Source organism: Pezoporus occidentalis, unplaced genomic scaffold, assembly GCF_034315485.1.
Source record: "Pezoporus occidentalis ecotype Australia unplaced genomic scaffold, CSIRO_AGI_Poc_V1 ctg71, whole genome shotgun sequence".
NCBI lineage: Eukaryota > Metazoa > Chordata > Aves > Psittaciformes > Psittacidae > Pezoporus > Pezoporus occidentalis.
Genome location: NW_026916062.1, coordinates 999859 through 1024882, shown reverse-complemented (window position 1 = coordinate 1024882; position 25024 = coordinate 999859). Strand labels below are relative to the sequence as shown.

At 42.6% G+C, this 25024-nt stretch overlaps 1 protein-coding gene across 13 annotated transcripts in view; it reads left to right on the top strand.

The window, feature by feature from the left end:
* Positions 1–20971, top strand: part of APBB2 (amyloid beta precursor protein binding family B member 2) — a 199298-nt gene extending 178327 nt beyond the window's left edge. For 12 of the 13 annotated variants that reach the window (XM_062642455.1, XM_062642454.1, XM_062642456.1 and 9 more), the window contains 6 exons: positions 14145–14259; positions 16836–16923; positions 18017–18100; positions 18550–18665; positions 19434–19613; positions 20219–20971. In XM_062642455.1, coding sequence (XP_062498439.1) covers positions 14145–14259; positions 16836–16923; positions 18017–18100; positions 18550–18665; positions 19434–19613; positions 20219–20386 — 751 coding nt within the window. In that variant the 3' untranslated portion in view covers positions 20387–20971. Of the gene's footprint in view, positions 1–3639; positions 3880–14144; positions 14260–16835; positions 16924–18016; positions 18101–18549; positions 18666–19433; positions 19614–20218 lie in introns of those variants that run through there. The other variant, XM_062642467.1, reaches the window with a different exon arrangement.
* The last annotated feature ends 4053 nt before the right edge of the window (positions 20972–25024 follow it).

Sequence of the window (25024 nt, the reverse complement as noted above, 5' to 3'; positions counted from 1 at the left end):
TGAAATCTCAATTACCCTTCAGCTTGTGGGGTGGGCATTGTATACCAATAAAAATAATAATTCCATAATTCCAAAAAAGTTCCATCAGTCACTGATGTACAAAAGGTGGGGCTGGGAGGAGAAATTACCTTATACTCAAGCACAGCCACATACTGTGCAGACCTCTCACAGAGGATGGTGCCCCATCAGTTACACTACTCCCTGTAACTGTCTGGCATCTGCTGTGTCCCGGGGCCGCGACAGCCCTCAGGGAGGGGAGCGTGGAGGTGATCAGGGATGCAGGCACCCTTGGCAGTGCTGTGATATGCTGCCTCCAAAAGTGGATTGAAAACCAAAGGGGGAGGAGACTGTTCACCCCCTTCCAGGGCAGGCAACGTCCCGTCCCCTCGGGGCTTGCTCTGGCACAGAGGCTCCCTTCGCACACCTCTGCAGGCTGGAAGGTCATGGGCTGTTTTTCTTGCAGGTCTTGGCCTTTTCCCCTCAGAAATTAATCTCAAATCCTGTGTAGCAGCCCTGACACAATTTTCTAGGTATTATCTTCCCGTGTTATTGGCAGGCTCTGGCTTGACCTCTTTTAACTCGGTCAGCTTGGAAAAGGATATGTGGAGCACCATACTGAAGCACTTGCACAGCTGCTCTTGCAGCATTTCTGGCACTTGGAGCCATCAGCAAAATCTGCTGTTTGAACTACAACTTTCCTTGTCTGCTTTTTAGCCTTGACGTGATTTTAATTTATTTATATAAGTTTAAAGGTAAATCAGCCAACTGTTATCTGAGCTACCAGAATGTGAAATGAGTCCAGGCAAATAGTCTTTTGTGTGAAAATTATTCATAAATTACAAGCAGTCTGTGAGGAGATACTGGGCTAATTGGAAAGCTGTAATTAACTGGTTAGAAACAGGATGCAGCCCCCCTTGATTCACGTGCATCTCATGGTGTCGGAGCCCCACTGGTTCCTTGCTGTCAGGCAAAGTCCAGCAACCTAACTGCTTGTATTTTTCTCTGACCTTCCTGAATTTCCTCCTGTGCTCCTTTCTTTGTCTGTGCTGGCAGCAGCAGCGGTGGTTGCCCTGTACAATTGTATCTTGCATAGCAATAGGAGAATAAACTGATCTCCCTTTCAGAGTTTGAACCAGCAGGTCATGTTTTGCAGTTAACTATACTGTGGTCAAAACCTACTAGATCCAATACATGTCTTTCCGCTCACCTGCACACCTCCCAGTACACAGTACCTAAATTGCCAGAATATATTTCCAATATAAAGCTTTTTCTGTTTGTCCACTTCATATAAAGCCAGTGATTAATGCATAAAGAAAACTATGTTTATTTTGCTTCTCATACTACTTAGAAACATTGTACATTCTGGAAAGTAAAAGTGATCCTACTTTTCAATTCTGATTGTCAAATTGGCACTGAAATATAGGGCCAAGGGCCATTTAGGCTTGAAAAACTTCCAGTATTTGTGATACTGAGATCTAATTTTAACCTCCTAATACATAAAATGCTAGCAATAGGCATGATGAAGTATTTGTTGGTTCTGGAAAGCCCAGTCGAAAGCCCCTGTAGCTGAAGTGAAGGAATGAGTGGAGTTTCAGTTGAGGAGATCCATACCAGGTCACCACTGGATATTGAAATAGGGAGACTCCCAGTTCACTGCATGGAAAGCAGTGGAACAAAGCAGCCCATGTTTCTTCTTTACAATGCAGCTAACGCTTCCATTGTAGAATTATTGGAAATGTCCATTACATTTGTTAAATATGGATCTTCTTTCCAACTTGACAGCTTTTGTTGAACAGCCCAGGCTGGAAGAATGAGAAGACCATCTGATCCAGCCTATCATAGAATCATAGAATAGTTAGGGTTGGAAAGGACCTTAAGATCATCTAGTTCCAAGCCCCCTGCCATGGGCAGGGACACCTTACACTAGATCATACCACCCAAGGCCTCATCCAGCCTGGCCTTGAACACTGCCAGGGATGGAGCATTCACAACCTCCCTGGGCAACCCATTCCAGTGCCTCACCACCCTAACAGGAAAGAATTTCCTTCTTATATCCAACCTAAACTTCCCCTGTTTAAGTTTTAACCCGTTACCCCTTGTCCTATCACTACAGTCCCTAATGAAGAGTCCCTCTCCAGCATCCCTATAGGCCCCCTTCAGATACTGGAAGGCTGCTATGAGGTCTCCACGCAGCCTTCTCTTCTCCAGGCTGAACTGCCCCAAGTTCCGGAATCAACTTCATATGGAACGAAAGCTAGATGAACCTGTCTAGCACCCTTTCCAGTCACTTCCTGAAAACCTCCTTTGATGGGGACTCTACCGTATCCCTAGAGAGGTTGTTCCAGTGAATTATTGTTTTTCACAAGGAGCCACATGGAGATTAAAAGGGACAACAGGTACAAGTTGCACCAGGAGAGGTTTCATCTCAACATAGGAAAGAAATTAGGTCTCTAGCTATGTACATATGCATCCATGTATGGCTTACATTTCAGTGTTGGACAGAAGAATCAGCTAACCATATGCAGGTTTAGTTAAAACCTGGCTTAGAAAGCCTATGTTTATTCCAGACTTAACTTACCTAGCCATTTCTTACTAAGCAACAGATCAATCCCTGTAAGCTTTGCAAGCTTGGTAAAGTGAGATGTCTATTGGGAACTGGATCCCTTCCCTTCAGTGTGCTTGGTCATTAATCCTGCCCGTATTACTTGAGATGAGATGATTTTTCCACTCCACTATTTTTTTCTCAGGGTCAGTCACAAACTAGGATGCTATATGGTTCCACATTTTTGTGCACAGTGCATGAACCTTGCTTGCACGCTCACTGGAGGTGAGACCTTCTTAAAAGAGGGGAATTTTGAGATGCATGCAGGGCAGGAAAGCAGGACTAAGACTAAGCAGTTCTCTTCTGGAGAATGATTATTAACTGTGTAGAGACACTGTACATTGCATAAAGTGGTGTCCTGTTTTTAAGGAGGGCTGGGCAGAAGCAGGCAGCAACCCACCTCATTCCCAGCACGGGTAACCCTTTGTAGTAATGTGATGGGAAACTGTGTGCTTTCATGTGACGGCTCCAGAAGTGCACGTGTACCTGCAAACTCACATTGCTGGTGTTCCATGGTGCCTGGTGTGACCTAGAAAGCAGGCAGCAGGGGCTCAGGTAGGGAGCAGGGCAGAGCAGCTCAGTGGGGAGGGGAGGGGATAATGGTTAAGTTGTGGTTGCAAAAGTGCTTCAGAAATGAAGGTATGTAGTGATTTTGTACATCCTGGCTTTGGCTCAGTGCTTGTGTGAAGTTGCTCCCCAGGCTGTCACTTCTTCAGGGTACAACTTTCAGAGGAGCCCAGGTGACCTTGGGGCGGGAGCTTTTGGAAAAGGCATTAAACAAAATCATTACAATCTTTCTACTCTTTCAGTTTAAACAATGTGTAAGGTTTTCACAGCCTGAGGAATTGTTCTGGTTTGTTTCATCTGTGTCTGTTTTAAATAATGTTATTTTGGAAGAAGGACAGTCCATGCACTTTCTTGTGTCTGTTTATGCGTCCTGTATACTACTTCCCGGACTTGCGTGTGGTATTTTAAGCTTGATTACCTCCCACTGTTGATATGTCTGTGCTGCCACTCTGAAGTTCAGCTGATGCCTGTTGGCTTCATTGCATGTTTCCAAAAATATGAACTTCGGAGCAGCAGGATTCAAGGAAAATAAGTATCTAAAGGAAATAGTGTAGGTATGCTTAGATACACTATGCTACCAACAAACAGCAAACATTAAATGTACAGCACTTTCAGCTACCCTGTCTCATCCTATGCTGGAGCTCTGACTGTGTGAGCACTTTCTAACTTGCTCTTTCTATTTCTTCATGCTTCACTGGATTCAGAGAGAGGTAAATGATTTTTGGTTTTCCATTTTCATGTTTATCTTTCTGGCATGCATCAAACAATGTTGTATCAGTTTGCTTGTATCGGTGAATCGAAACTAAACTTCAGAGAATATCTCTCTGTCACCTTGCTATTAACAGTATTGTCAAGTTGATACCACCTGTTGGGTTTGGTTGGGTTTTTTTTTCCAGGTCCCAAACCCTCTAGTACTAGAACTGTTTAAAATTATGCATAGCAGTGGGGTTTTGATATTTGCTTCTGGTGTTTGAGTTTAAAATTTAGATGCTGTTGTTCTCTGCAATCTGAAATGCAAGAAGTTGTATTAAAATACTGAATTCCCACCTTTTACTTAAAAAAATGAAAAAAACCCATGAAACTGATAGTGGGTTGGGGGTGGGGGGGGGGAACGGGATGGGACAGACACGACACGGGATTTTTTGGTGGTGTTCGGTTTGTTGGGCTGAATTTTTTTCTTACCCAGCCTCCCTGGCAGGGAATTTCAGAGCTAAGTTTAGCAAGAGTTGGAAATGTCAATGTTTATTTCCTATTATTGGTATTTGTTTCAGATCCAGCTGGGTTGGTTGCTTGTCTTTTGAGTTAGAAGAAAAGTTGTCCCCAGTATGTCTGATTTGTTTAGATGTACAAAGGGATCGTTTGGGATTCTCTACAATGCTTCCCGTTTCATGGGAGTGCAGACAGTAAGGCATTGTAGTCAGGCGCTTTGCAGCACAAGGGCTGCAGCCACTCCAAAGGCTCTTGCTGATAGAATTGCATCCCGCAGATGAGATTCGGGGTTTGTTTGCTGTTCTAAATTGCAGGGGCTTGAAAGTGGCACTGGGCAGAAGGAATGTGGTTTAGAGATGTGGACCGTTCCTCGCGTTTGCTTTGTGGAATATAATGAGAACCGTTTCCAGGCTTCACAGGGTTTTAATCAATTCTTTAGGCAGTGTTGGCCTAAGGAAATGTTTGAACTTTCTTGATTTTGACTTTGCAATCTAATATAGATTTAATGCATGTGGGAAGCGATGATCCTCTCAGACTAACACTAGCAAAAGTGTGCTGCAAACAGATTTGTGGGTAGTGTCTTTGCACAGTTGCTGTGTTCTCTGTCTGAATAATAAAGAACAAAGGAGAACTGGTAAGTATTGCTTATAAACCAAATCACATTGCAGAGATTAACTGTTCTAGTCTAATCTGTCATCTTCAGTTAAATCTGTAGTAGTGCTTTGAGCATGTCAACTTGATGTATTTGTTTATTAAATCTTCAAATATTCCTTATAAACCAAGGCCCACATCTTCCAGTTAGATCTGGAAGATTGAAGCATTGTTAAAAACACCTGAAGTACTTCCTTGTCCAAATTAAATTTCTAGGATTTGCTGCAAAGAGCTGTTCAGATGTTCACAGGAATAATAACATATTCCCTCACTTACAGGAAATTCAGCATTCATCAAAAATGCTGGACTGGCCACCCTGAGGAGTTAAACTACCACCACTTTGTGTGCCTTTTCTTTGAAAACTTGCACGGGGTAGGAGGCAGCCCCCTGGCTGCGCACATTGCATAATTGTTTAAAACAAAAACAGTCACCGTGAAAAATTTGTAGCAATAAAGTCAGTGGTCAGTGGTTTTCACAGGATCTGTCACAGAAGTTGTCTTCCTCTAAGTCCTTTTATAAAACAAGCTGAGGTCTAAGCTGCTGCTTGACTTTCCAGTTTGTCATGTCTGTCTAGCAGTTGGTGAGCAGCAGTTAAGCCCCATCTGACCCCTAAGCACCAGCTGGATGTGGCACACTGTTAGCTGGGACCCCTCATGCTGCCAGTGCTGCAGAAGCACATAGTCCCCAGGGCAGTCTTGGTGGTGACCATGGCACATGTGATGGCTTTAAACTGACAGAGGGGAGATTTAGACTAGGTATAAGGAAGTTCTTCCCTGTGAAGGTGGTGAGGCACTGGCAAGTGCCCAGAGAAGTTGTGGCTGCCCCGTCCCTGGCAGTGTTCAAGGACAGGTTGGATGGGGCTTTGAGCAACCTGATCCAGTGGAAGGTGTCCCTGGCAGGGCATTGGAACTGAATGATCTTTAAGGTCCCTTCCAACCCAAACCAGTCTATGAATCTGTAATATGCTGTCCTCCTTGCTCTGACAGTAGTACTTTCAGCCATATGATTGTGAGCTGAGGCTGGGAATGAGGACCAGCACGGAACATAAACCTTAGTACAATCTGTACTGTTGTCATTATGTTAATATGTCACAATGTCATTACATTGCTATGCCTCCGGCTCATGGATCTGGAGAGCTTGGATACTGAATTGTGCTTTGACGTGATTCCACCTACATCAGTCGTAGAATCATAGAATAGTTTGGGTTTGGGTTAGAAAGGGCCTTAAGATCATCAAGCTCCAGCCACCATGCCAAGGGCGGGACACCTCACACTAAACAGTGTCACCCAAGGCCTTGTCCAGCCTGGCCTTGAACACCGCCAGGGATGGAGCATTCACACCTTCCTTGGGCAACCCATTCCAGTGCCTCACCACCCTAACAGGAAAGAATTTCCTCCTTATATCCAATCTAAACTTCCCCTGTTTTAGTTTTAACCCGTTACCCCTTGTCCTATCACTATAGTCCCTAATGAAGAGTCCCTCCCCAGCATCCCTGTCGGCCCCCGTCAGATACTGGAAGGCTGCTATGAGGTCTCCACACAGCCTCTCTTCTCCAGGCTGACCAGCCCCAGCTTTCTCAGCCTGTCTTCATACGGGAGGTGCTCCAGTCCCCTGATCATCCTCATGGCCCTCCTCTGGACTTGTTCCAACAGTTCCATGTCCTTTTGATGTTGAGGACACCAGAACTGCACACAATACTCCAAGTGAGGTGTCACGAGAGCAGAGTAGAGGGGCAGGATCACCTGCCATCAATCTGTTTGGCCCTATGTAGGGCTGGAATATAGCCCTTGATTGTAGAAAGGGAAATGACTTATAGCATCTCAAAACCATCTTTCTGGCTAATGCGAGGCAGTGGTGGCAAGGCTGACAGGAGTCCTGTCCCCTCCCCACAAGAGGAGGTGATGGGCAGCGTTGAAACACACACAGGAAGCGCATCTGGGAAATGGCTTCTGCAGCTTCACAAGGATCAGCCTGCAAGAAGGAAATTGGAGTGAAAGTCGTGCAAATACTTTCAGGCTTGGAAGTGCCGGGCTCTGAAGGGCTGTGCTGGGTATCAGACCTACCAGCTCTATAAGGGGTTTAACACACTTTGGAAGCACAAAGCACTGTGGCAATGATAAAACATCAAAGCAAAACTGTCAGGCTGTGTGTTTTTCAAGGCTGCCAGATTAAAGCCTCTGAGTATTGCACAAAGTAGCCATAGTTCCTCCTTGAGAGTTAGCAAATGACGTTATCAAGGAATGAAGCAAACAGCCTTTCAGCAGGGGATAATTTGCCCTACAAACTTTATGCATGAATTAGAAAAACAAACTATGCTGTGTCAGTGCCAGACCATTTAAGGAGAGTTTCATAAATGCAGAACTGATGTTTTGCTGCAAGGAAACCCATTTTAAGGGAGGGTGAGGGCTAAAAAAAGAAAAGTCTCCCAAAAGTCTGTGCTCAGAGAGGCATTTTAACTGCACAAATCAAAAATTAATGGCCAGGATAAAGTAGTGGTGGCCAGGTCTGCCATTCTGGGTTGCAGCCGGGGAGCAACTAGAGAGCCAGGAGCAATGTGGGGTGGAGTGCTTGGAGTGAAGAAAAATTGCAAGGCTTTTGTGTGTTTTTAGGATTGCCAGCAATTGTCAGAAATGTAGGGAGAAGTCATTCTCTCCCACATCTCTGCCAACTCTAATCACTGAGGAGGAGGAGTACGTGTGGTTAAATGCACAGTAACTACCTGGGGGAAATGGGAAAGAGACTCGTGGGACTAGTTATTTTTCTTCCTCCTCCTGCAGGATTTGATTCCAAAGTAGTTGGTATAGTCACCTGGAGAAGGGGCTGTGGGTTTCCTTTGGAGCGTGTAGAAGAGAAGCAGTGGTTTCATTCAGTTCCATTCTGGTATCTGATAGGTGAAACAGAAGTTGAAAGGTCCTCACAGTAAATTTTCTACAAACCAATTTTGCAGCTTGTGTGAATGCTGCTTGTCTCATCTAGTTCTGGTTTCTTACCTTTGGGGTTTTCTCCCTAAATTCACAGACTCCTTGATCTGACCTTAATAAAAAAACACAAGTGAACTGAACAAAGTCTCAGGCTTCATTTCAGATATAAATCATTCCTTTTTCTCCTAGGTGAAAGAGCAGACTTGATTAAAAAAATGAAGTGTTAATCCAGAAGGTCTGTAATTTCTGTCATACATATTACTGCAGGGCTTCTTGCACCTCATCTTCTCTGCTGGTTGTGATACAAGAATATTTGTGTGTCATGAAAAAAGCCCCATTGGAGCATGGTCTTAGGGGTTAGATTTATCTGGTTTTCTTCTTATGTGTCTCACTTTCCTTTCTCCTCCTCTGCTGGCGAATGGCAGCCTCCTGCCAGGTGCCTTCTGACCCCACTCTGCTGTTGCGATGGCTGCTCTCCTGTTTTTTTCTTCCTGCTTTCACAAATCACTGGTTAGCTGTTTGGGAAGCCTGAAGGTTATAAACTCAGGAGATGGCTCCCCACAGCCCAGCAGTGTGTGCTTTGTGACCCTGCAGTCACAGGAGTCTGTACACCAGTACATGGAAATCAACAGTCATCTTCTGTAGGCTGTTCTGGATGAATTTCAGTCAATTTTAAGCCAAGGCCAGGCAATATCATTTTGTGGTTCAAGGATTCTTGTTACAATTTGTAATACGTAAATCTATAAAGCAATTTGCATTTTCCTGCCTCTCATTTTAATACAGTTGTTTTGAATAGCAGCAATTTAATTATGATTGATAAGAGTAAAAAAATTATTTCAGACTTCAAAGGTAGGGCCTTGGGGTTTTGTTAACTAAAAAAAAAAAAACCCAAACCAGCCACAGTTCTACACTCCTTTGAAGAAACAAGTTTACAGTGAGAAGGTAATGGAGACTGTGCTGCTCTTTCAGGCTGTGCTTAATCGGAATGCCTCCCTAGGACTTCAGCCTGAAAGAGGAAAATAGCAATGGCTGGTATTCGAACAGGATAGCATTAACATAAATTGTGTTTAATGTCATTCTATTCACCCAAGGTTGAGCAGCTAAATGATGCTTAGCCAGGTGTTAAATAGGTATGGCTATCTGAGGTTTAGTCAATTACTGTAGACATTGCCAATTGAGGAGGGAAAACGAGCAAATAAAAATGAAATTCCTTTCTCCTTAGCACCTTACATTGCCCTTGCAATTCTCTAAATTGCTTTATAAATGGATATCTCTGGTCCTGTACTCTTTCAAAATACAGAGATCTCTACTGAATTCTTACCTGCTGAACCGAACCAGAGTTACCCACTTGTCCAGCAAAATAATTCTCTTACTTCTTTTTCTGGTTTTCTAGCTCTTTTCCAGAGTACTGATTTATATGCAATTCCTGTAACTGGAGAGATGATTTAATAAAAACTAAAAAAACCAACAACCTACTGTGCAGTACCTCTTCTCTATAATCCTATATCACAGAAGTGGTGTTATAAAGTTTTAAGAATATACAGCCTTTTTCTTCAACAAAGTATCATTGGTCAGTATCGCTGTTTGTGCACTGTCAGAAGGAAGAAGGATGGTTTGTGTGCTAATTTTGATTGATGATTTGAATACAGCTGGTGCAGGCGGGGTTATGTATTGATGTGGTATCACAGGTTTTGAAGAACTCAGATTTCCAACTCTGTCTTGGCAGATTTACAGACGCAGGCCCTATCGTCTAAAGGTTTATGTATGTTCACGATCCATGCATGTAATTGGCTGATTTACTCTTTCAAGCTGTTCAGTTACTTATAAGATGAAACAGTGGTGTGAGTCTGAAGCACCACCACACTTTTACTAGCTTGCAGTAGTTGAAACTGATGTACTAGCTGGTGCTTCATGTTCTCGTGTAATTGTGCCATACTGCCTTGTTTATGAATGCATACCATTACAGGCAGAAATACTTTCAGAAGCTGCAGTGCCAAGTGTGGAGAGGCTGACTTCGTGTTACGTGCACCACAGCAGTACTGGGGCAGCCCTTGCTGAGCCCAGGCATGGGCCAGGTGCTCCTGGTAGCACCTTCCTGGCACCCTCCAACCCCCTCACAGGAAGGAAGTGGTGTTTTTGGCACTTCTTCAAGGTGACAGCACAAGTGGAATTTCACAGGACAAAAACGAGACATCTTGTACATTACTGGGGGCTTCCCAGGCCACACACCCACAGACTTGCTGCAAGCGGTAGAGTTACCAATGTTTCTTCAAGAAGAACCTCCCAGTATCCAAATGGGGATGAGGGCATTGAGAGCAGCCCTGCAGAGAAGGACTTGGGGGTACTACTGGCGCATACCTCTCACACTGGTGGATGAAAAGCTGGACATGACCTGTCAGTGGGCTCTCAACCCTCCAAAAAGCCAACCCTGTCCTGGGCTGCATTGAAAGGAGTGTGACCAGCAGGCCAAGGGAGCTGATCCTGCTGCTCTGTTCTGCTCTCATGACAGCCCACCTGCACTACTCTGTTCAGTTCTGGGGCCCCCAATACAAGAGGGACATGGACCTGTTTGAGCGAGTTCAGAGGAGGCCATGAATGTGCTCAGAGGGATAGAGCGCCTCTCCTATGAGGAAAGGCTGAGAGAACCAGCCTTGTTCAGCCTGGAAAAGAGAAGGCTCCAGGAAGACCTTAAAGCAGCCTTCCAGTACCTCAAGGGGCTTATAAGAAAGATGGGGACACATTTTTTAGTAGGACCTGTTGTGAAAGGACAAGGAGTAATGGTTTTAAACTAAAGGAGGGTAGATTCAGACTAGGTATAAGGAAGGAATTTTTTACTGTGAGGGGGTTGGAACGGTGAAACAGGTTGCACACAGAAGTTGTGAATGCCCCGTCCTTGGAAACATTTAAGGTTACGTTGGACAAGGCTCTGAGCAGCCTGATTTAGTGGAAGATGCACTTGCCCAATGCAGAGGGCTTGCACTAGATGATCTTTAAAGGTCCCTTCCCACCCAAACCATTAAAAAAAATAGTTATGCAGCACTGTGGAGGAGAGCATTAGGTGGCCTATAGGCTATATAGGCCTATAGGTGGCCTATAGGGCTGCTACCAGCTCTGTCAGAAAATCAACACATTGCATTTTGACTAAAAATACTATCTTTGTGGGCAGCATTTCCCCTTTCACAGTGAGCAAGTTTTTCTTGCATGTAAAGGAGAAGGGAGAAATCTTGATGAAGCTGTGGTACCAAATCCGTGTCTGTTAAATGAACTGTGTTTTCATATTGCAGTTAAAATATTTGTAAGCGAAGGCATTTAGACTCCAAAATGTGAAGTCTGAAACTTAGAGCATTTCAAAGGTGGCAGCTAAACATAATGTCCTGGGTTCAGCAGTAGCAGTCATGTTTTTCCTTTGTGCCCCCACATGCTGGTGCTGTACTCACTGTACTCACCTATTAAACATCCACAGACAGTTTGCAGTGCCCGGAACACCATCCTGGGCCTTGAGTCCTTTGGCAGAAAGCTCCAGGGGAGACTCGGGGTCGACCCCTTGGCTTTTGGAGTCGGGGATATAAAGGATCTGAGGCCAGCTATACCCCAACTGAGAAAGAGATACTGGCAGCCTATGAAGGGGTTCGAGCTGGCTTCCTCACAGCTTCCCCTAAAATCAAATGCGGGGCAGGGCTGGCACCACGTGCAGGAGAGGTCCAGCCCCTTGCCATGGTTTTGCTGTCGATGAAGAGCATCTCCCTCCTCGGAGCTGCTGACTCCTGTTTCTCATGTGCAGCTCTGATCGAGAGGAAGAGTGTGACCTGTCCTCTAATCACCTATTAAACATCCACAGACAGTTTGCAGTGCCCGGAACACCATCCTGGGCCTTGAGGGAATACCTCCCCGGCTAGCCCGGAAGGAAAAACATGTCTGCTACTGCTGAACCCAGGACATTATCCACCCCTTATTCCATACCATTCACGTCGTGCTCAGATCCCACATTTTCAATACACCATCGCTCTCCCACATATATACATCCATATACATCAGAACAACTTAGGGAAAAATAGCAAACCCAGTGCCCACCTTGCTGCGTTTCACAGCAGGGAGCCTGTGGACTGAAAGGACCCCAGAGATTGAAGGAAAAACATGACTGCTACTGCTGAACCCAGGACACCCAAACACAGAGAAAACAGAACTCCTGCATGCTTAGGATGTCTGGAAATCCTTCACAGCTCTCAAACCAGGCAAGGTCTCTTCAGAGCTCAGGATATTGTATGTGGGACTTTCATGAGCCTGGCATTTCCAAAAACCTGCTCTCAGGTCTTTCAGGACCACCAGCAATATTGAAAGCTTACTTCAAAAAGCAGAGATCGCAAAGGTTTTTTATGTGGCTCTTGGTTTTGCTTTTTTCCCCATAGGTGCTAATTTTTCATAGGCCGTAGCTGAGCCATGCCCCCTCCTCTTAGTCTTATTACTAGAATCTAGATGGGAGTCTGCAGTTTGCTTTTGAAGCATTAAGCTAGGAAAAGCCCTTCCTAAAGCAAGGCTTGGCACATGTACTGATGAGCCAAAAAGCATCATCTTTTTTCCAGGAGCAAGATTCCAGCTGGAACTCAGCATCTCTTGAAATTCCAGTGCAGAAAAAGGGAACAACATGCCAAAAGGCTCTCGCAGATTGTGGCTGAGGTGCTTGGGGTGTGCTTCGCTGGGTTTCTGCATAGTTCTGTCATGTGAAATTGTTTCCGAATCTCAGCTCCTGATAGTTTTGTGGGTGTATTTTAAAGTATTATTCACCAGGCTATTATTCACCAGTATTATTCACCAGGTTGCAAAGCAGTTGAACAGAGGAACAACCTGTACCTGTCACTGAGCAGCCTGGGCTGCAGGCAACTGCCCTTTTCATTGCAAGGCTCGTTAATGACAAAACCTAGGGCTGCTGAATTAGGTACAAGGTACTGGAACTGCAGGACAATATTCATATCTCATACAGAGCTGGAAGTCTGGCTACCCATCTGCCAAAGTCTCTGGTTCTCCCTGGATAACTTCAGTAGAAAATTCTTGGATTCATTGGGCATCTATGATGAACAAATAAATTGGCAATCCATGCTACGTTAAACCCTGCTTTGGGATATTAACAGACTTTAGTATAAACTGAAATATTCCTATATATAAAACCTGTGGTTTAGGAATATCTATCCTATCTCCTCACCCGTTAGAATGTTGCTGCTGATTATTTATGCAAGAAGAGAAAAGGCACTGAAAGGAGACTTCAGGTATAAGGGGTTGTTGGGAGCTCCAGCCTCTCTTCTCTGGTCTAATTCTAGTTAGCTACTCAGCATAGCTCTGCTAGGCATGCAGAGTCCCAAAGATATCTGGAGACAGCAGAAAGGTCTTAAAGTAGGACTGGGCTATGGTTGCTCAGAGGACAAGAACAAGAAGAGGATCAAGGCCAGGGAGCAGAGTCTGCTATAGCAAGAATGGCAACCAGGCAAAGCCAGGCTTATTCCTAACTCCGTATATACCAGTTGGGCTTTTTCAGAAGAGCTCCAACTCTTAAATAGCCTGGGGACAAATAAACATAATCCTGGCACTTCCATTGCTCATGCTAGAAAGCTGTGCTATGCTGTGGTGACCAGCCAGTGCAGGGCAAAAATCTCTTATAGGGCAGCTTTATTTAACTTTTGAAAAAATAAGGTCAGAAATTTGGGCCAATTAGTGTGAGCAGAGCTCAGCAGGTTCATGTTTCCCTTATGCAACCACATCTCTAATTAACTACCTGCATGGTTTAAACACTTTATGTAGTCCTTTGAAATACTTGTGTGCTGTTTCTCAGGGGTTTTAGCATTTAAGAGCTGCATGTGTTTTCTGGCTTAATTTGTAATTCTCTTCTCCACTTAATCTTCAATAAAATATCTGAGTAATTTTTTCTGTGTATTTCCAATTGCAGTTGGAATTATGGGTTGCCAGTTGCGCAGGTTAGGAAATTGTAATGAGCTCTGTCATGATATAGGCTAAGCATCAAACTTCAGATATGTGTTTCATGGGTATGTGGCTCATTACATTTGGGGATCTCCTTTGTCAAAAGCATGTGTTTTATTCTTTCACAGCCTACTGTTAAATGAAAGTAGGACTTGCTGGTTTGAAGATGCTACTGATCCTAATGCCTTAATTTGTTTTTATTGTGTCTGTTTATCTTGTTTACACAGAGACTTTGCTTATGTGGCAAGAGACAAAGACACAAGGATTCTGAAATGTCATGTGTTTCGATGTGACACACCGGCAAAAGCCATCGCCACAAGTTTACATGAAATCTGCTCCAAGGCAAGTGGATTTAAAGTCATATGCATTCCTCTGTTTAGAGCTCACTGAGCCTAAATTAATCAGCAATTTTTTACGCATTGTTAGTTTAGTTTACATCAATGGCAACAAGAAACTGGATAGAGAATTTGTAAAGGGAAGGACATGAATGGCTGGAATTAATGAGGAGGGATGAGTATTGAGATTTGAGAAGGTGCTTTTGAGTTGACATGTGTATAGCGACTGAAGGTTTTCTTGAATAATGAAGCTGTGGACTGAAAATGGAAAAGGAACACAGTGCATCAATTAATAATAAATGGTGATGTTAAACTCTGTAAATAAATCAGGCGTTGTTTGAATGCTATTATTCAGCGGTATTGTCCCACAGGACAGACAGGAAAACAGTTGCTAACATAACATGGTCACTTAAAAAAGGGGGAGAGGGGAGAATGAGTGGGTTAAAGCTACTCTAGTTAAAAATACTAAAGTATCTTTATTCCTGCTTGTGGTAGTGTTGTCTGTAGTGCTGGAGAGGACCGTTCTCTTCAGTCATTTTTATCTTACAGAGTTGCCACTGTTTGCTGGTTATTAATTTTGATCTTCTTGCATGATCAGTTCATGAGTCTCCTCTGGACAGTCATTTCATGCAGCTGCAGCAAGGCAGCATGTCCTTTACAGCAGGCAAATCTGATTGAAACACTTTATAGAGAGGCAGTTAAACCAATCTCCTTTAAACTCTTTTTTATTCGTTGTTGAGCTGTGGTGAATTTGTGGCTGCATTCCTTTTCTAAAAAAATACTCTGCTGCTCATTTTGGTTTCCCTGAAAAAATGTCAGTGTGCATTCCAGAAGTAGGCTGTGGGGTGAATAACCTTATCAGTTGTCCCGGTGTGACTTGTTCCTCCTCGTGAGTCACAGATCTTTTTAAAAAGCTTATTAGGAAACCTTTGGGGTTTAACATTCTGCTCATTTACTGTATACCTGTCATTTGCTTTTTAAGTTTTTACTTCATGATAGTGGACAGAATCAGTGATATAGGAACTTGATGATCTTAAGGTCCTTTCCGACCCTAACTATTCTGTGATTCTATGTCAAATTCCCCTTTGTAGACAGTTGTATTGTGTAAATGTTTTTGCAGTGCTGTAGCTGTGGCTATTGAACTTGCAATGCTTTATGAGAGCAATGTGGGCATTTACTTTGTGCATTCCTGTAACATCCTGGGCAGCAAAGTTCTGCCTGAGGCAGAAGGTGGTCCAGCAACTGTGCAGAGCCTGTCAGGTTTGCCTAGGCTTGGGTGTCTGAAGAGGTGCAGGTAGCAGGACAAAGGTAGCTGCTCAGGTTGGCCAAGGAGCTGCAGGCTGTGCCTGGTGAAGGTTAATACCAGGGGCTGCAGCAGTGGCTGGCTGGAGAAGCCTAGACCTGTTATGTCCATCCTTTTTCTCCTACAGCTTTCAATTCTCACACATTTCCAGCAAAGGAAAAACATGCTACACAGGCCGTATCACAGCTGCTCTTACCCAGTTAAGGTCAACACCAAGTAGATGCTGTGGTAGCTATACACAGGGGTGTCAAAAGGGGAGTAGAGTTGTCACATATATGTAACTGTGACATGAAATTCCTGGCATTAATTTTGGATTAGAGAGTAAGTAAGCATTTAAAACCATAACTAAAGTAACACGGGTAAAACAGGATAGTGTTGTTAAGTAGAACGTGTTCCTTCATAATTCAGCAGTAGATATAATCCTGATTCAGGGAAGCACTTGGCATGTGCTAACTGGCACACTGGTACTCTTGGCTCAGTCAGGGCTCCTTCCTAAGCTAGTGTGTGTTGTTTTTCATCTGTCCCTGGAACAGAAAATACATTCAAAATATGAAACCTAAAAGAAAATAAAATGAGGGGGGTGGAATTTTCTAGGAGCATCTTCAGACCAAGTGACATCTGGAGCACCGGTTATCTTTCTAGTTAATTACAGTTAGCAGTCATAGCATAAAAAAGCGCACAGCAATGCTTCATATATGAGCTTTGGAGAACCTCTGTTATCCTCCGTGGGTCCCTTCTCAAACATGTGTCTGTGGAGAGTAATCATCCAAAGTGGTTATTTTGAAGTGTTTCATTGGTGTATTTTTTTCTTTTTTGCTAATATTCTACATTTTGGGGGAAGAAGAGGTTGTATTCGCATGGGATTTTTGATTGCAAAAGAAAACATAAAAATGGAGGAAGAAATTACACAGAGCATTAGATCAGAGAGGAACATGAATAATGAACACTCTTCTTGCGTGTTAAATATTTATATTTCTTGCTATATTGCTCCTCATTGCAATTTTGCTGTTGATAAAAGTGGCTGGAGGTTTTTTTACCTTCTCCATCGATCTTTCATCTGGGCTTGGACACCACTCACATTCTTACTACAGTTAAGGAATGGCGAATAAACTGGAGGAAAATTAAAGTTGTTATTTAAAAAGAATAACCTGTTTAGTCATGTAGCTACTGACTTCAGATTTCACAAACTAAGGTTGAAATAGGAGTAAATTTATACTTACAGTTGCTACTGAACTATGTTAAAAAAATAATAAATGCTGTATTATCACTGTCACTTTCAGATTATGGCCGAACGGAAGAATGCTAAAGCTATGGCTTGTGGTTCATTGCAAGGGGGGACAAATGTCAACCTCGATGTTCCTCTGCAAGGTATTGTGTGTTACAGCTCCTATCCTCGGGGTAGTCCTGGGTTAGATGTGTTTAGTTCCTGATGCTGCTTTTGACCAAAATGGAGCATGTTGGGTGCAGAAGTCTGGAGTGTAATCCTGTCTTTTAATTATTGCATCTGACTGTAACCTCTTATGTTGATATTAAGCATTTTTATTATCTGTGTTGGCAGGAATGGAGTCCTGCTCAGTTATGTCAGCTTGTACATTTCCTCTTTTATTTTCAAATATAAATGTGGCGAATGCAGCCTTACTTGTTTGTGGCTATTTGCACATATTGTCCTTTTCAAATCAAAATACCTCCTGACTTGAGACTGCATAAGTTAGCCAAATCTTTCTTAAAAACACAGTATGCTCCAGTTAATCACTTAGATTCGGGGGAAATGTAGGAGCACTCCTAGGTTTCAGCATCTATTTTAGCAGTTTCCAAGGCAAGGGGTGCAAGTGGGTTATCATCCACCTTAAGGGGTTTTTGCACACTCTACTGCATGGCCAAAGTAAGTTACTTTTGCAAGCCTTTATTAGTCATTGCTTAATATTTGCTATTTTGAAAGTATTCCAGGAGAACAAACACACTTTGTGTTAGCTTTGCCGGAAATTACATGCTTCTGGATCCACCAGTTTATACTGAATACCTTACTCCTAATCCATACATCAGCTTGTGTAACTGTCTGCTCAGACAGTACTATTGACTACTCGAGGACTGTGTTTAACATATTAACAAGGATAGCATTTAAAACACATTCCAGATTTTACATAGTTATGCAGTGAATCTTAGGTCTGTTTGTCTCAGAGATGCATTCATCTATATTTTCTGCTTTTTAATATGCCAGCAATATAACATGACCTTGTTCTTAGCATAGGTCAAGAATTAGGTAGTGCAAAGTTATCCGTAATTCCTTTAGAAATTATTGACCATTGTTCTTGGTCAGAAAGAGTAAAAAATAGTTTCAATCAATACAGTATCTTCAGAGCACAATTACTGGGTAAACTGTTTCACGTTATTGATGAAATAAAAGTGGTTTTCCCTGCTGTGAATGCTGATTTAACAGAAATTGATTTTTGTTCCCATGCAGTAGATTTCCCAACACCAAAGACAGAACTGGTACAGAAGTTCCACGTTCAGTACCTGGGCATGCTGCCTGTAGCTAAACCTGTGGGTAGGTGGCACTTGAGTGAATTCCAAAGTACCTCGCATATTACGTAGTAATTCCAGTGGCTGGACTCTGGCTAACCAAGTGTAAATACCTGGTTTTGAAGGGTAGCAACTCTTGTGTTTCAGCCATACAGGTCACATTCAGGGCCTCATTTGAACATGTATTTTGCAACCAGAGTATTTTGGGAGTTGCAGAGAAGGCAGAGTTCCTTTCTACTCTTTCTGTGCTACCAATGAGAAGGGCCTTAGAGAACTGGAACTGCACAGCAGCTAAACATGATGCTACCCTGTTTTTAACTAAGCCAGAGGCACCTGTTTTGTTTTTGCAGATTAAGAAAACCAACTTCACAACCCTTCTAGAGTCCAAAACGTTTTCTGTACTACTATGAAAATAAAAATGTTGTGGCTTACTTATGTATTTATTTTTTACTATTGCATTTTCTTCTCTTCTAGGAATGGATACTCTGAACAGTGCCATTGAAAGTCTAATGACTTCCTCTAGCAAAGAAGATTGGATGCCAGTTACTATGAATGTTGCTGATGCTACTGTCACAGTCATCAATGAAAGAGTAAGGCAGACTGGCTTGTTCAAAACTCGTTTAACATAATAATATGAGTGTTGAAAACCAGAAACACAGAACACTAGTAGAGGGAGTTAATTTATGCTAGAATTTATTTGCTTATTTGGCATTTTATTTCTTTCCAGAACCTGCAGAGGCTCTTACTGCTTTGATCAGCTTCAGCTTGGTTTGCCATTCCAAGCATGTTCTCAGAAATAAATTATTATAAGTATTCATTAGATGCTTAAATTCAGTGTTATGCTTTCTAGGAATTTTGATCCTAAAATGCTGAAGGTTAAGCCCTAAGTAAGCAATCCTAAATTCTAAACTGTATTTACATTATTCGTGGTATGGGAGCCAAGAGTAATACTAAAATCTGTGTTTCATGTCACTGTCCTTTGTAGAGCATTTTCCATTGAGATGAATACAATGAAACTTCCAAGGAATGCCTTTTATTTATGTCTGTTGATGAGGTACTAAACCAACACCTCTGTAACATAGCAGTGATAGGGGAGCATCTTTTGGAGTCATGGTAGCCATGTTGTTTTGTTTCTTTACAAAACAAGCAGTTTTTAAAGTACACAGTGCGCTCAGTGCTAACACTCAAAGCCTTGGTCCTCTGGTAGTAGAAGGGGAGATCCAGCCCAGGCCTGGGCACACTGGGTGCATACAGATAGATAAAAAGGAGTGTTCCCCCCTGTTTAATCAACATAAGGCTGACAGTGAAGTGCACAGAATATCGAATAAGTCATGATCAATCATTTTATTCATAACCAGAATGAAGAGGAGATCATGGTGGAGTGTCGTGTGCGGTTCCTGTCCTTCATGGGGGTAGGCAAGGACATTCACACATTCGCCTTCATTATGGATACAGGAAACCAGCATTTTGAGTGCCACGTTTTCTGGTGTGAACCAAACGCAGGCAATGTGTCAGAAGCTGTTCAGGCTGCTTGTATGGTAAGTGACCTTCCACAAAGGCACCTCAGAGGACTTAGATTTTTCATTGCCTCCATAAATAATCAGCTTTGCAAATTTGCAGTTATATTGATTTCAAGACAGAGAAAGAACAGATAAAAATAGGATTTGGGATTCTGATATATTTAATCAGTTAAAACTCAAACATTTTTAAGTTTGAAGTGTCAGTTTAGTGAACAGTGCTCCTTTTAATCATCTTCCCTCCTAACCTCTGCAACTTCTATGTAAGTTAGAAATCTTCTCTTTCAGTACACAAGTTCTCTAATGCTGGAAAAACATTTTACTTGTAGTTGTGTTATACAATCTAGCAACAACGTAGTGAAAATAATCCTTGTTCAAGAATAGCTGAACTCAGAAAACTCTTTTTTGAGGGCTGTTTGTATGACCTAGAATCCATTGTGTGCTGAAGAACAGATTCTGTCCACAGACTGATAGAGCAGCCTCTTTAACTTTAGCTGGGCTGTTTGTCACAACCGGAATGGAGATTTGACTACGTTTAATGAGAAAGTACTAGGAGTGTTATTTTGAATGGTGTGTGAAAGTACTGGATGCAGTAAGGACTGCAGGATGCTTCTGCTTTGTTGCAGTTGCGGTATCAGAAGTGCTTAGTAGCCAGACCTCCCTCACAGAAAGTGCGACCACCCCCACCTCCTGCAGACTCCGTGACTCGAAGAGTTACAACCAACGTAAAGCGAGGAGTGTTGTCCCTCATTGACACTTTGAAACAGAAACGCCCGGTCACTGAGATGCCATAGCTGCGCCAGAGAAAAGAGCCTCCTAACCCTTAACTGAAGATAACATTAGCTATACTAAGGAAAGTGAACTGACATTGTCTGGCCTTCCATTTCAAATTGCTGATGCTTTGTCTTCAGAGAATTTATCCTTATCGAAGCAATGTTAGACAAGCATGTTCTCGTTCTTGCCACCATCGTGTGATATGAAAAGAAGCATGAATAATTTTTTTGCTGTCAGTGAGTTACACCATGAACAATGGAAGGTCTGTTTGATTGTAAATACATGAACGTTACCTAAACTCACACAAAAAAAAAGAATATGGCCACGTCCCTCCCAGTGAACTCATGCTAAAGTCCTTGGAGTGAATGATGCCCAAGTTGCTAGTTTCACTGTCTTGAGCTGAATTTGTCACAAACCGATCTTAACTCCTACAGCACTTTGCTCTGTTTTCAACACTGGAGTAGGTACCAAGTGTTAGCTACCATTGAATTACTGTAGATTAAATACCAAGTTTTATTTTTTACAGAACTACACCTGTCAGTTTTAAATTGTTTGTCAGCATTGGTCTAGCAACTACTTTAATAACTCCCCGACATGCTTCTGAATCATGGTGTCATTACTTCATCTCCCAGTTATACATCATGGTCTTAGAGAAGAATTGTGCTTAATACTAAAGCAATGCTCAAAAATCCAGAAGAGTTTTCAGTGACTGAGTTGCAGGGTGACCTACTGAAGCTTTTCAGCTTTAAACATACAAATGCAACTGCTGGCTGTTAAATTTATTCTCCTAAATCTGCCATTAATTCATCACAAATACCATTTTTTTCACACAGGGCTCAAACCAATTAGGAGTAAGAAAGAACTAGCCTGTAATTTTATTGTCTTACAACGCTTACAGGGACTAAACTATTCCAAACCTTCTCCATACAAGTGTTTGATGAAATGTTCAATTCAGCATCTGGTTGCACAGTTCCCCCTTCCCCTCAGTTTGTTGCTGAATGCTGAACACCCCTCAGAAAAATCAGTTGTGTTTCTTGTCAATTACAGAATTCCATGAAATCTCTTTTTAATACTCTCGTGACAAAATAAGGAGAGAGTTTTTTCTAACAGGATAGTGCTTCAGGGGGTACATAGAATCATAGAATCGTTAGGGTTGGAAAGGACCTTAAGATCATCTAGTTCCAACCGCCCTGCCATGGGCAGGGACACCTCACACTAAACCATCTCACCCAAGGCTCTGTCCAGCCTGGCCTTGAACACTGCCAGGGATGGAGCATAAATAAACATAAAACCTGATTTCATGCTTTTGCTCCACAGGCTTCTTATAATTGCTTTGACTTACACACTTCCGCAGGCCCTGACAAAGCCAGCCCAGTGTTGCCCCTCAAAAGTGTACCTCAGGTGGATGTTCAAATCCAGTCACGCATCTTGAGTCTCTCCCTTTGCCGTCAGATTGGTACAAATTTTGGAAATGGAACAGTAAAGGTGTTTTTAACTAGCATTTAAACTGTTTTGCCTCCATCTAGAGAGATGTTCCAGACTGTAACTGCCTCCCAGGTCTACAAATCTGGTCATTTAATTTTAAAAGAACATTGGCAAGGTTGTTATTGCAAGAGCTGTGTTTTTTTATTTTACTACGCAACAAACTGATATAAAATAACATTTTATTTCCTTGTTTAAAAAAACTAATGGCAACATCTGGGCCAAAGCAATGTAAGAACAAAAGGGGAAAGAATGATGATTCAAGAAATTTCTGCATTTTTTCACTACGGAAAAATAATTAAGCAAAGCTCAGCATGATGTATGAGCACATGTCAGCTAAGGCTAGCTATGCAACTGTTAGTTGTAATTAAATTTAGCTCTCCAGAACACCCCCTGAAGAGCTGATCTCCACCCATCTCTCATCTCCTTATGAACACAGTTCTGCACCCCGGGCGCTGAAGCAATTGTTTTCCCTCCCAAGGCTCCCATTGCTGCTCCCCCGTCCACACTGGCTCCGCTGCTGGTCAGCTGGGGGAGGAGCTGCATATGCCGGGCAGGGAGAGCTGAGGTGAGGGGATGCCAACAACCCCACTTCAGCAGTACCAGAGGTTAAACTGACCATAAGGCCAGGTTGTGAAGCATAGAGGTGGCAGGTTACACACATGCTTGTTCAGTTTCTAGTGTTGATCCCAATGATGCCTGCTGGGAGCAGGGTAAAAACTCACTTCCCCTCATGACCAGATGTGGTCATGACGCACATCCAGATGTGGTGGCAAACACCATACCTCTGGATAGGACCGTGAAGTTGAGAGATAAAACTTCCTTTATTTATCATTGTGCTAGTAATTCAGATGTTGGCTTCAGTTTATTTTAAATTACAGAAAATAATTTGACAGTGTCTTTTTAAAGTTCCAGCCAGGATTTGGGATTTGCAACTGTTCTACACCAGTGAATTTGAAACCACAGAATTAAACTTTGTACTTGTATCTGCACCGTGCTGATTCTCCCCAAGAGAGATCTGGACTCTCTTTAAACAAAACCAACACTTAGCAAAGAGTAGCATAGAGGTAGTTCTGCATCGGGGTTGTCAAGGCTACCACCATCCCAGTTGCTTTCACTGGCAAAGGGTGCCATTGCAGGAAGGGCTGAAGAGAAGACAGAAGGGGATTTGAAATGCCATAGGTCACCTGCCAATGTATGTTTTGAGTTTTGTGTCTGTTCAGAAAACGTTGATTTTGCCAACACTTCAGTAGCATGCTTAACCATCTGACTGTATGCGGCCTTTTTGCTTCAGTAGAACTCCATATTCTCCAAAAGATTAACTACACACCTAGATGTTTGCAGAACCAGCCTAACACTGCAACGCTCCTTGTCTTTTGTCAAACAATATAGTACAACAGTCTTTACCATGGCCAAAAAAGTCTGTCTGGGATGTGTGTTTGAGCAACTGCCACTGGTTCAGTCAATGTTGCAGCAACCCTACAGTTATCTATGCATTTTTTATAATCCCTAGTGGTTCCGTAGGCCGGCAGCCGTGTTCACTATGCCTTGTATGTCTGACGCCATATTCTAAATTAACCTGTTAAATACAGCTTAAAATATTTTTATTTTATTTATTCTATTTTTACTGAAATATCCTGCATTGTTATGTTGATGTATTGTCTTTACTGGACGTGCTCTTGTAACATTCTCCACTCTGTATACTATAGGTTGCCTAAAAAAGGCAGGCTTTGTAATTATTTGTAGTCACATTTTTATTGAAGTCTGTAGAAAAATCATGTAAAGCAAAACTAATTCCTTAATTTTTTTTTCAATGCAAGTAGTAAGTTAGAGGTAGGTATCACATCAGTCATGTCATTGACGAGCTCACTTGCAGAAGCAAGGAGATTTATATTCGCAGTCAACGACTACAAGATAAAAGCCGTTCTTCTGAAATCCATAGTGCTGGCTGTAGGTTTTATTTAAGCCACTTACTGTTCCATTTGAAGGGGAGCAAGGGCGTGTGGGAGATGTAAGGCTGCAGAGGCCACCCACAGTAGGGTGGAATGGGAATAGCAGAAACTTGCATGGAAGGGCACAGATTCCACTTGCAGTAGAAGGAGGGTTTTGTGATGTACCTGATGGGCAGCCACCTGTACCCACAGAAATAATACGCCCCTCCGTGACAGAGGACCAAAACCTATGGAAATATCCAATAGTTCTGTGTCACTAAGAGTTCTACATCCCTTTTAATTTTATCAAGCATTTCATAAATCATTTAACTAGAGATCTAAAACTGTCATAAGTCACCCATGGCAAAGAGAACTTCCTTATTTCAACAGCTAGTAGGGGCTCAGCCTTTCAGCATTACCATTAACCCAGCACTCCTTTCTTGGGAAGGTTCAATACGTTGCTAAAACTTGTGCTGTACAGTCAGTGAAAGCAGGTTTGACTTGTTTTAACAATGGTAAAGAAGAAAACGCACCCACTGTTTATGAGCAGAGCTCAGTCTTACGTAAAGCACGTGACTGACAGCAAAAAGGACAATTTTCCCTGCTGTTGACCACTTCTCCACATCTAAATGTAATCTGTTCTGAGAATAAATTTAGCTGCATAAAACAATGGTCTCAACTGTTACTGGTTCTAAATTGTGGTTATGGGGAGGGAAGAACACACCGGTGGTTTAGAGGCAGTGGTGGAGCAATGGACACTTTTGTCTCTGGAAAGCTAAATCAACAGTTTCTAGTTGAAAATCACAATTGTATTACAGAATATTACTGACATAAGGTGCAGTTTCGCTGTAAAAAGTCATCAATTCAGATGACAAAAGTCAACTGAGCATACAGGCTTCTGCCTACAAGCCATCTCAAGACATTGCCCCTGTGTGATATTTGGTGCTTGCAAAGCAAGCTCCTGACCTGCAGAGCCAAAATCCCCACTGCCCTGCTCTGATCTTCTTGACAAGACATCAAGATACTCAGAGGTTCAGCCTCTGACATTCCAAAGATGTAAACTCCTGGTAACAAGAAGAGACCGGGTGGGGGATGCCATGATGCGCATGACGTAAGTATCCAAGAAATTCTGTCATCAGACACAGGTGTGTTCTTTTATGAGTAATTTTAATTCTTTTTGATAATGAATGATACAGATTTTGATTTTCAAAAACTTTTGTGCTCTAAGTGCAGAATCTCTAAGTA